Source organism: Merops nubicus, unplaced genomic scaffold, assembly GCF_000691845.1.
Source record: "Merops nubicus isolate BGI_N331 unplaced genomic scaffold, ASM69184v1 scaffold35682, whole genome shotgun sequence".
In the NCBI taxonomy this organism is placed as follows: Eukaryota; Metazoa; Chordata; class Aves; order Coraciiformes; family Meropidae; genus Merops; species Merops nubicus.
In genome coordinates this window covers 1-11864 of record NW_008593467.1, presented here as the reverse complement: position 1 = coordinate 11864, position 11864 = coordinate 1, and the positions used below count along the sequence as shown (strand labels likewise).

At 49.5% G+C, this 11864-nt stretch overlaps 2 protein-coding genes across 2 annotated transcripts; one reads left to right on the top strand and one right to left on the bottom strand.

Annotated features, from left to right (window-relative positions):
* Positions 1–3419: 3419 nt before the first annotated feature.
* Positions 3420–4939, bottom strand: HSPB2 (heat shock 27kDa protein 2). Its single transcript, XM_008935460.1, has 2 exons — positions 4806–4939; positions 3420–3924 (listed from the first exon to the last, which is right to left on the bottom strand). Exons 1-2 carry the CDS (start codon positions 4897–4899, stop codon positions 3473–3475), a joined length of 546 nt encoding a protein of 181 aa, XP_008933708.1. The 5' UTR covers positions 4900–4939; the 3' UTR covers positions 3420–3472.
* Positions 4940–6364: 1425 nt separating this feature from the next.
* On the top strand, positions 6365–9962 carry CRYAB (crystallin, alpha B). The gene is made up of 3 exons (XM_008935459.1): positions 6365–6777; positions 8362–8484; positions 9634–9962. The coding sequence occupies exons 1-3, from the start codon at positions 6580–6582 to the stop codon at positions 9835–9837; spliced, it is 525 nt and encodes a 174-aa protein (XP_008933707.1). The 5' UTR covers positions 6365–6579; the 3' UTR covers positions 9838–9962.
* Positions 9963–11864: the final 1902 nt, after the last annotated feature.

Sequence of the window (11864 nt, the reverse complement as noted above, 5' to 3'; positions counted from 1 at the left end):
CGTGCCCCCGGGGCCAGCGCTCACCTCCTGCCACCCGGGGAGGAGAGGGCAAGGTACCAGCATGCCCCCAGGTCTCAGCCCTGGGGCTAAAACTCCGCTTTAGGAGTTGGACAGAGGATGTCCCTCTGCTATCCCTCTGTCCCACCAGTGCCATCCTGCAGATGCCAGCAGCGATGCAAGAGAGGATGGAGGAGGGACTTCAAATGTTCCTGAAGAAAAGGAGAAACACTGGAGTGCCAGCTCTCAGTGCTATTCCTGATGTGGCATGGGTACCATCATCTAGGAAAGAGAGCATATCTTGGTGGGAGGGAGGTGATGCCCCAGCAAAGGTGAGAGCAGGCCTGCAGGCATACTCTCAGCTGAGCTGTAGTGCTGCTTTTGTTGCAGGCAAAAAGGCAAATGAAACCTCAGGGATGTTGCTGGGTATTTTTTTTCTTTTTTAATCTGGCTAGTTTTGTGCTTTTGAGAATGACAGGATCCCATGAGGGACGTGGCATGACCAAGGATCTGCAATACAACTCTTAGGCTCACCCCTCAGCATGTCAGACAGGAACCTTAATGTGTATTTTACCTCTCTATCCATTTTGAGAGGCCTTCAGACTGTGGCTGATCATTCCCAGACTGAGTAACAGGTAGCTGCTCTCTGGTAGCTCTAAGAGAGTTAATAGTATTACTGAGTATTAATTACTCATTATTACTGAAAGATACCATGTTATGGTAGTCCTTGAGCAGAACCTGCTCCACAGCTTTGATTTGGCACTCAGACCCAGTTCTGTGCAGGCCTGAATGCCTCATGGGACATGCTGAGAAGTGGGTAAGTTTTAATCCACTGTTCTGGTGCAGTATCTCAGGAGCTGCCCTAGTCCCCTTCTCCAGCTGTACACATGCTCTGCCAGGCTCACAGCATCATTTATCATCTGCCCAAGAGCAGAGCAGAGCTTGTACCTGTCCAGAAATCTTGGGAGGAGAAGGATTCTTCTTTGCAAGGACCATGGGGCACAGCTGCTCTCTTAGTTGAATCCTGGATGAGCTGCAAAGCCTGAGTCTTGCTCTGAAACTGCTTCCCAGCATGTGGCTGGAGACATTGCACAGCTCAGCCTGCACCTCAGTACCCCAGGGGAGAATTTAGGAGATTTATGCAGGCATATGGGATTCAGTCCTGGTCCCAAGAGGACCATGTTCTCAGGGTCCTGCAAAAACTGGGTGGTCTCAGGAGTCTGTGCCTGCTTGGGAAGTTGCAGACTGCATGTCTTTGGGTTTGCCACAGACACTGTTGATTTAGTGAGCCAGTGCATGTTTTGATTTCTGGGATAACTTGAGCTTTGTTGCTTTGTGGAAAAGGAAGAAAAGAGACTGGGAGCCTGTTCCCATCAGCCCCTTTCACAAATACTGGAGCTGCTGGTTTGAGCTCTACCAGAGAAACAGAAAGGCATCAACAACATTGGCAGAGCTGGAGAGCCTTTGGCTGCCACTCTGCATTCCCTCCTCAATCTGTGTCTGCAAGGATGAAAGAGAGCAGGGCTTCCAGTGCTCCTGCTCAGCAAACAGATCAGGCTGTTCTGCCCAGGGCCTGCCAGGGTGTAGAGCAACAGCCCAGTGGCTGACACCAGGCAGTGCCAGCCCCTCTCACTGGATCACTGCTCGGGCAGCTGTCTTCATGCACTCAGGGACATTGTCTGGGTAACAAGCTGTGTAACTGACAACAGGACGGGCCTGCAAGTGCCCAGCAACAGAGAATGAACTCGTTGGAGAGCAAAGACAGGGCTAATAAAAGGCAGAGGGGGAACAGAACTGTGGGGTGACTACTAATGCTGGGCTTTTCTGTTGCAGCAGTGTCAAGGCAGCTCAGCCAGTGAGGGCTTAGCCATCATCCCACTTGCTCTCATGAGGCTGGCAGGCAGGGCTGCTCTTAATTTGACTTTGATCCTCATGGCTGGCAGGGGCCTTGAGAAGCAGAAAACAGCTGCACAGTGATTCACTCTGGTCTGGATCCCACTTTTCCTGGCAAGGGTGAAAAAGCAGCCTTATGCCAGTGCTTCAGCAGATGAGGAGGTGTGCTGCATGAGACAGACTCCTGAGCAGGGCATTTCTGGCCCTGTGTATTCATGGAAGCAGAGTGCAGAAGCCTGCAAGCCACATCCCAGCAGGGAGAGGAAGAAGCTCTGTTCACAGGGACCCTGGAACCTCCTCTCTCTTCTGCGGGAGGACGGTGCTGAGGCATGCCAGGGACCCCCATATTTGGCCAATGACACAGCACTCTGGCTGCTTTAATTGGCTCTGACAAGACAAGGATTGCAACTGGCACCTGCTGAGCCCTCAGGGCCGTCCAAGGCAGCAGCTGCCGCCGACAGCAACACACACGATCCCCATCACAAGACCACAGAGGCACTTCTCATGTAGCTGGTAGCATCATGATGTCTGGAAAAGGGGCCAAATTCATTCTTTCTGTGACTCTACAGAGGGTGCTGGGGATCTGAGCTTGGAACACTTGGAATCTGAGCAGAGCCTTTCCCTTCATTATTTTGGGGTTCACTCCCTTCACAGTGGCTGAAAAGATCTGTACATGAACAAGCTTCATGTCTCATAAATACAGGGCTGAAGCAAGCAGAGACCATGGCTTGGCATTTGTTTACTTGGGCTAAGTCCTGCTGCAGGTCTGGAAGTGTACAGTGAACTTTCAAGAGCCCATCACTCTACATCTTTTCTCCTCAAGGCTACTGCCCACTGTGGGCTCCCTACAACAGCAACCACCTCTAGCTGCACCTGAGCCAGGAGGGCAAATTATGGAGGTGTCCATGGCTGCCCCATGGACAGAGTCCCTCCCAGTCCCCATCGATGCCACTTCCACAGATGAGCTCAGTGTGAACTCTCCACTGCTCTGCTCTGCTCCCCACATCAGGAGCAGCTAAAACATTGTCCATCCTTCCTGCTGCAGTGTAGCTTGGCCAGAAGCACCATGAATCCAAGGCAAACAAGAGAAGATCAGAGGCAGATTTATTCCTCTTTCCTCCTGAGAGCTGCAGGCTCTTTTACACACCAGCAAGCGCCTTCCATCTCTACAGAGGTCAGCTGCCAGCTCAGAGGTGAGACACTGGGATCATCCCTTCCCTCTTCCCACTTCTCACCTTCTGAGCTAGAGCACAACAGCTGGTTAACAGTCCTCTGCAACACAGCCTCCCAGTTTAGGGTAAAAGTGACCTTTGACAGTTGGGGTAAGAGAATAGTACCCTGCATGGTGTATATAAGCACCTGACCTAGAAGAAAACTTGCATTACAGTCCCTCACACTAACATTTTAGTCCCCTTCTTTTTTCAGTTCCAAGTCCCTTTTCCCAGCCTTAAGAAGCAGAAGTCTGGCATATATGTGGCTGCCTCACAGCCCTGCTAAACACTGATGGTGAGAAATAGGGCACTACAGATTTCCCATACCTGTCCCACCCAACCTTCCCTGTGTCAGCCCAGATCTGGGGCCTTTAGGACTCTTCCTTCCCTTTTCCTTCTTCAGACTGTTCTTCTTTCCCCACTGGCTGCTCCTGTGGGGTTATCTTCACCTCGTTGACTCTGGCCTTCACCTCCTTCCCCGTCCGGGGAGCCACGATGCTTAGGATGCCATCGTGGGACAACGTGGCTTTCACCAGCAAGGGGTCAACATCCAGAGGGAGGATGTAGGTCCTGGTGAACTCTCGGGAGATGAAGCCGTGGCGGTCGGCCTTCTGTGGATGCTGCCCCATCACCTCCAGCAGGTTGTCCACGGTGCGGACAGTGAGCTCATCCGGCAGGAAGTGACAGACATCCAGGAACACTTGGAATTTGTGCTCATTCAGGTTGATCTCAGAGGTGCCTCGATCCAGCTGCTTATTGATCCGAGGCCTGATGTAGTAGCCATGATACAGGGCAGGAGCTAAAATCTCACATGGGGACACACCTGAAAATAAGACTCAGTGAGGATTGTGGAGTTTCCAGGAGAAGGAGGTGGAAAAGGAGGGTTGGCAACAGACAGGTGAGGGTGACAGAAGGAGGCTGGGACGTGGCAGGTGCCTTGGTTTTGCCACCACATTGGCACACTATGGATGGAGTCTCCTGTGATTCCTATCTTTGGGTGTCTAAAACACACAGAGGCAGATGCCTGCCAGCCACTGCCTCCCACCACACAGATGGCAGCTGCCAGCAAGCCAAGGGCTGGCATCCAGCTTTCACATGTCTGCGGGGTGGACAGAGAGAGACTGATAGGTGCACTGAGTGTTCTGCAGTGCAAAGCCCACAGCCAGGGATGGGCACGGAAAATGCTGATGGTGAAGAAACTGCCGTGAAGAACTAAAGGCCTTTTGTGTGCCATTGTCCAGGGGGCTTTCCTTGGAGCTTTTTGCCTTTTCACGCTGTTGTGCTGGTGCTGAATGGTTCTGCTGCTGCCCACATTCCTTCCCCTCCGTCAGCCACTGCCTGGCTTTGTGCTGAACACCCCAGCTCAGCTTTTCTCCACAGCCTCCGGCTACAAAAACTCCCCCTGCCTGGAGCATTTTGCTCCGTGTTTGCACAGCGTATGCATGAATGCCAGACCACTTGGGGCATGAGGGGAGGACATGAGAAAAAGCAGTAGGCATAGATGGAGGAAGTGGACCTAAAGAGAGGGACCCTGGCTATTCCCTGCATATTCCCCCCTGATTTGACCTGAGTTTTTAAGCTCAAAGTTCCTTGGCTCCAGTTTCTCTAGCTTGCTCTGGAGCTCAGCCTCCCCAAAGGGGCTCCACCAGCCTTCCTGCCCCACAGAAAAGAAAGGTGCCACGGGGATCCCATCTCCTTTCTTACCTTCTCCAAAGTTCTGGTCATAGATCTTGCTAGGGTTGGCAAACTCGTACTCCGAACTCATGGGGTAGGCATGGGGAACAGTCCGTGCAGCCATGGTGTGTCTGGCAAAGGGACCTTCCAAGCACTCACTGCCTCTGAGAGTGAAGGCTTCAGATTGCAAGGTTTTAATTGGGCAAATTCCACAGGGAGGAGTGTGTGATAAAAAGATGGACCAAAATAGCCACATGCACAGGCCCCAGGATGCCTTGCCAGGGTGACGAGGGAAGCTGCTCACTGCATTCCAGTAGGGAGTGCAGTCCCTGCCTGCAGTCAGGGACACCTCAGCAAACCCTGCACCTCCTCCCAGCTTCTGAGATATCCTCCTTAAGGGGAGGGATCACTCCGACAGAAGGAGTGCAGGAGGCAAATGGTCAGCCAAGCACAGCAGGGATGCACAGATGTGGAGCGAGGGAGGCTGAAGGAGGAGAAAGCAGGACAGAGCTCAGGCTCTGCTGTCTGGGATGCTCCTAAAGGCAAGCCCAGCTAAGCTTCTTGTACGCTGAAACCAGAGACTTCCTTGAGTCCATGTCCCTTCAGTATGAGACAGCAGGTGCACTGCTGTTGAAGTGAGGAACTGGAGAAGGTATTTATGGCCTGCGCTCTTGCACAGAGCAAATTCTGCTCCTTATTCTTGCAGGCAAGCTGAGATGAAGAGGGTCAGACCCTTTTGCAAAGAACTGGTGGTGCTAGCAGTAAGAAAGGTGTGCCTCTGAGCCAGTGATTGTATTTAAGTTGCAAGCTCTTGCCCTGTGAGGACAGTTGCTAGGCTGAGCATATTCTTGCAATTTAGGCTCACAGGCAAGGCAGGAATTAAAATAAATGTGTTAATTAAGACATATTAGGACTATAATTATAGGAAATCAGCTTACAGCAGGGGTACAGGCAAACAGAGGTAGCTTGCATCCCTGAGAAGGCATGTTGCAGTGCAGCATCATGGGGGCTGTTGATGTGCCCAGCTTATCTCTGCTCATAGCCCTCTGGAGTACTCTGAGGTCACAAAGTCTCAGGATCTTCTGCTCTCTCCAGCAAAGTGGCTTCCACAGTGGGCAAAAGACAAGTGATGTTGGGCTGAAGTGCTGTGGAGAAAGCCCACCTTCATTTGCACACACACCACGGGTGTGCACCAAGGCAGAGGGGCTTACTGGGCCCCTCTCTCTGTCGAGAGCCTCACTGCTAGGGGCATCCCAGCAAAGACCTCCTGGATCTTTCCTGCCCTCTGACTAAAGCAGCCTTGTGGCTTCCTTTGCCTTAAGGAGAGGCAGAGCTCTTCTAGACTGGTGGGTGATGTGGGGAGCTGAAGTCTCAGTGCTGGCAGTGGGAACAACGGCCTCTTGTCATTTTCCCTGTGAGCCAAAGATAGGAGCTGCATTGATCCTGCTGGCATCCAAAGCCGCTGGAAACATCCGCCAAGCCAGCCTGGGACTCTGCAGATAAACAGCACGTGGGGAGCGGGGCGGGTGGCTGGGCAGTTTGGCTTCTTGTGGCCCCATTAGGCTCTTTTTCTTCTTCTCCCCTTCCCCCTCCTCCTCAGCAGCGTGTTCAAATTCCCCAGACAGCTACTGGGCACCGCTGAAGGGACCAGCCCAGGAGTGGGACAATAAAATCCCTGACACCACTGTTCAAGAGGCCTCGGAGGGGGGGAAGGCCAGGCCAGCTGCACGGGTATAAAGCTGTCCCACGCTCCTGGCACATCACTGCAGCACCGTGGTTTGCCAGGCTCCTCCAGCGCACTCCAATGGATATCACCATTCACAACCCCCTCATCCGCAGACCCCTCTTCTCTTGGTTGGCACCGAGTCGCATCTTTGACCAGATTTTCGGAGAGCACCTGCAGGAGTCAGAGCTGCTCCCTGCTTCCCCCAGCCTCAGTCCCTTCCTGATGAGATCCCCCATTCTTCGGATGCCCAGTTGGCTAGAGGCAGGACTCTCTGAGGTAATCTTCCCTTCTTAATGTTTTTTATTATTGCTGTGTGCACCCGCTGATGGGTCTGGAGCTGGAGACCCATGAGAGCTGAGAGCTTGGAAGCTGCTTGTAGGTGGTTATTAGGAAAAGATTGGGGGAAAGGGCACTGTGCTTGTGCCTCTGCTCCTCTGCATTAGGCAAGAACCTCTGCATGCTCTGCTACTGATTTGTGACTGATAGCAAGTATTGCCACAGTGTTGGGAACAGAGGCAAACCAAGCTCTGTGTGTGTGGCAAACGACTGTAAGAGCTGATGGAAGAAAGGAGGAAGCCTACTTGTCCTGTCTTCTGTGCAAGACTCCCTCCTGAGAAGCAAAGAGTAGTGACAACTGGCAGGTGTAGAGGGATCCTCATGTCAGACAGTGTGGTTGCTGAGGGAAAAAGGAGCCTATTTTTAACAATAACTGCTGAGAAAAGCAGAATCTTAAGTAAGGTACAGGACTGAAAGGATCATGAAGCAGCTGACTGCCTGCTCCAGGGGCTGAGCCAAGAGGCATGCAGTTCAAGCAACGTTGCCTGTTCTGTGAGTCAACTGTCTTATTTACAAGTAACTTGTAGAGCTATTCTAAGCCAAAGGTGTGACAGAAGAGTGTTGTTTTAATCTTTGTATAATGTTTCCCTTGATTTAGTGACCTGAGTTTGGCTGGTGTCTGAAGCAGCCATAATGAGCACCACAGATAACAACATCTGACTAACTCAGTGGAGAGATCTTCACACATAATCTAGGAGGAGGAGGAAGCACAGAGACTCTCCAGTCAGACTGCGGAAGCCAGTAATCCTAGAGCTGGCACAGAGGCTTTCTCCACATCCCAGAGCAGAGCTCCAGGAGGGTCGTGTGCTCCCTGACCATGAACCTGGCAGGAAGGCAGAGGCAGCTGGCTCATAGAGCAAAGTCCCAGAGTCATGTCCAAGATAGGCAGAAAGAGCAAATCCAGCCTCAGGAAGAAGCAAAAAGCTGTATTTGTTAGAGGTGATCAAGTGCAAAATGGAAGGGAAGGAGGTGAGATTAGCAGCAGGTGACTCAGAGTTTTGGCCCAAGTCCTGCTGCTCAGATGACAGAGGGAGCAGTGAGGCAGTACTGCTTGCCTGTGACATTATTTTGGTTACTAAAGAGCAACAATGCAGGGGAAAGCCTTCAAGCCTGTAGATGATCCGAGGTCAACTGAACAGTCAGGGTTTCTTTTGCTTGAAAGACTTTGCCAGGTCCAGTTACAGAAACTGGAAACCTCCAGACATTCTGTAAAAAGAATTTGATATGAAACTTGTATGCCAACAAAAGAGTCAGTTTTAACAAATTCAGATTAAGAGAAGATCTTCCTCACTCCCAAGGAAAATGTTTATCCCACGTGATCAAGAGAAAGCATTCCCATTTTACATACTGTAGTAATGGGCCAGTAAGGGACAAAGCCACCCAGATGAGAATTGCAGGAGCAAATGAAGGTCAGACAGTGCATGTGTAGATACTGGCTTGAGTCTTGAACTGCTGTATTCTGAGAGCCTTTGAAAGCTGGAATTCTCACCTGCTCTTTTCTGAAGTCACTTTCTTGTTTTGCAGATGCGACTGGAGAAGGACAAATTTTCTGTAAATCTTGATGTGAAGCATTTCTCCCCTGAGGAGCTAAAAGTGAAGGTGCTTGGGGACATGATAGAAATCCATGGGAAACACGAGGAGCGCCAGGTACTTCTACTTTAACTATGTGACTGACAGAGTCCATGTGAACTTCCTCCTCTATGGCTAATCAAGGAGACTGCAAAACGATCCTCTCCTGTGCTCATCTCTAACACTTCTAACGTTTTTTTTGTCAGCCAATCCTAATGGAAGATGCTCTGTGCAACCCCCTAGGTGATCCCAGACTGGGCAGCCACAGAGTGGAGATTTATTGCTGATGTTACACGAGCTGCGAACTGAACTGGAAAATCATCTTGGCAATGGGCATTTCTGGGCCTACCTTTTTCTGGGAAGAGGCCCAGAATGAAGGGAGGCATTCAATAAGCCAACAACGACCTGTAATAATTAAAGCACATAATGAACAGTGCATTGCCATGTTCTGATACTTTCCTGAAAAAGGCCCATCTCTCAGTTTGTAATCCAAAAAGGTTGGGTTCTGCTGTTGGCCCTCCCACTGCTTGCTGGCTCTGGAGACCTATGTGGCAACTGAGCAGACAGAAGTCAAAAGCCATGCCTAAAGCTGTTTGTAACAGGCTTTGCCTGTCCCCATCTCCCTCCCACCCCTGCCTCCTTGCCAGCAGGAAGCGAGTACGCATGATAAAGTAGCTATGTCACTGGAATTGTCAGCTGTGAGCTTCTAGGAGCACAGATCTGTCAGTCAGGAGACACAGCATCACTTGCAGCTCACAGAAGCCTGTCATCCAGACACAGATTTTGCAATTTTTTTTTATTTTTATTTTTTTTTTTAAGAAAATAATCAGGCACTCTAGCAGAGGTCAGCTCACTAGAAAGCTGTGTATTATTAGAGTTCTGGAGAGCCTCAGGAGCAGGTGTAGTTGGCACTGCATGTAGGTCTACCTGCTGCATCTTAGGAGTGACAGCACTGTGCAATGAAGTCAGGCTCTGGCTGACACCAGAGCTGGAACACAAAGCCTCCTCCTGTCAACAGTGTGCCTGCAGCCACCTGCAGCCCTGGCAGGGCAGGGTCTCAGCCTGTTAGAAAGGGCATCTCATAGTAAAAGCTTCTAATGTTCAGAAAAGTTTTCTTTTGAGAGGAGGACCTTTCTGATCTCAAACCTTACGCAAAGGGCCCGTGGTTTAAGTCAAACTGAGTGGACATTTCTAATTAGGGCTGTTCCTTCTCTTCTCCTTTTGAAGGATGAGCATGGCTTTATTGCCAGGGAGTTCAACAGGAAATACAGGATCCCGGATGATGTGGACCCTCTGACCATCACCTCCTCACTCTCTCTGGATGGTGTCCTGACTGTGAGTGCACCGAGGAAACTAAGTGACGTCCCGGAGCGTGCCATCCCCATCACCCGTGAGGAGAAGCCTGCCATTGCAGGAGCACAGAGGAAGTAGGCTGCTCCTTAAAGCCACCCGGGGGCCATTCAAGAGCACTTTTCATCAGATGCCAGCTATACTGAACGGCTGCTCTTATTATTTATGCAGAGTAAGTTTACTAACAAATAAACCATGAATAAGCAGTTTGGGTTTTTTTTTTTGGTTTTGTATTGAGCACTGAGGACAAGGGGAGTGTTGGGTCAAAAAAGCTGTGTAAGGGTGCTGTGAAACATAACCTGGCATCATTTTTGCTTACAGCTTGAGTGGCAAGTGTGTCCAAGACTTGTGTCTTGAGGTTCAGAAACACTTTGCTAGTTTCACTTCCTGTACTCTTAATGTTTTGCAAACATCTAATTGCATAAGTCTTTTTCTTCAACGCTGGCAGAGGATTTCATTGTGTTTCACAAGCAACAGGACTTTCTCCAGTGGAGATTAGACTGGTAAAACAACTCCATGACAATTGAAACCCATTCCGAGTGTGGGTATTAGATTACAACTGAATGGAAGACAACTGTATCTTCAGTCTCTAGAATGATTCATATTATGGAGAAGCATCCAAGTGCTGCAATCAATTCAGAGCAGCTGCAGATGGAAACTGCATAGCTGCAGTTACAGATCTATTCAGAGAGGAGAAAAACATCCTGCTTCCATGGTGCAAATCACACCACTTTGAAACCACATTTTTAGTGCCCTTCAAACTATGATCAGGATCTGACATCTACAGTATTAATCTGATTTATGCTAACATTGTTGAGCAGTACAGGACACTAGTAAGTCCTTCTCAGGTGTCATCATCTGTTTAGCACCTCTCTTCAAAGGGATATGAGTATAAAGGCAAGTCTGTATTACTGGAATTGAGTTTCTAAAATTCATCTCCAAAAAAAGGGCAAAATGTCATAGCTCTGTCACACACACCAGATCATCAGACTCTGGTCTTTTTACTTGAAGGATACCCTTGTAGCACTGCTAGCAGACAGGCCTCCTGTTTTTCTGAAGGCATAGTCTACAGATTCTCTCACTCTCTATTGTTTTTCCTGCATCTTTCTTGTTCCTTCTCTGAGTATTGATCACAAACAAAGAAAATGCTACCATATGGAGGCCTGTAGTCTGTTGTGTAGCAAGACTGAGAGTTGAGTTGAACAGAAGAGGTTCCAGCTCAGGGTTGTGGACCAGAAACCAGGGAGGTTCTCCTTAAAATCCTAAAAGAATAAATACAAAACCCCCTTGAGCAAGTAAGTGCAAAATAGTAAGAATCTATCCAGAAAGTGCAACTGAGAGAAATCTTTTTTACAGAGCAGGGTTCTGTTAAACTCAGAAGCAAGGAATGGGAATTTTGAGTGAAAGCTCCTTGGGGATAAACATGATGAGGTTAGCTAGACAAGAAGAGCTGACGTGCAAATACCACTCCCTGAATGACTCGAAATACCTGTTCTGTGGTGGCACAGGAGCACAACTCAACAATGATAAAAATGTCAGAAAACAATTCTGTCATCCCTAAGCACAAATGTCAATCAGAACCTCCTCTTCAGCTACATTGCAGATCCAACAGACCATGATGCTTTCCCTTGTAACCTGAAGAGTTGTTTCAAAGCAGTGATTATACTGAAAAAAAAAAAAAAAAAACCAAAAAAAAAAAAACACCAAAAAAACCACAAACAAACAACCAAACCAACCCTGCCATGATCTGGCAATAGAAATCAACAACTCCCTAGGATCAGCTTGGATCTCAACATGGAACATTGTCTCTTCCACTCCCCTGGTGACTGGAGAGGGACCTTCTATACTTCCACACATGACAGAGAACAACAGAGGGACTGTGCTCCTTCTTGATGCCAAAAAAGTTGGTTGGGTTTTAGGGGTGGGTAAATATTTTCCTAAGCTGTGATCCTGCATGTCTCAGCTCCAGCTTACTGAATACCTCCCGGAGCAACTCACCCACCCGTTCAAGCAGACAGTGATTCCCCCAAGGCCACGGGGATCTAATGCCTGAAGCTGGCCCAGACCCAGGCCGTGGGTCCCTTCGCCAGGGTTAACCCTCGCACCGC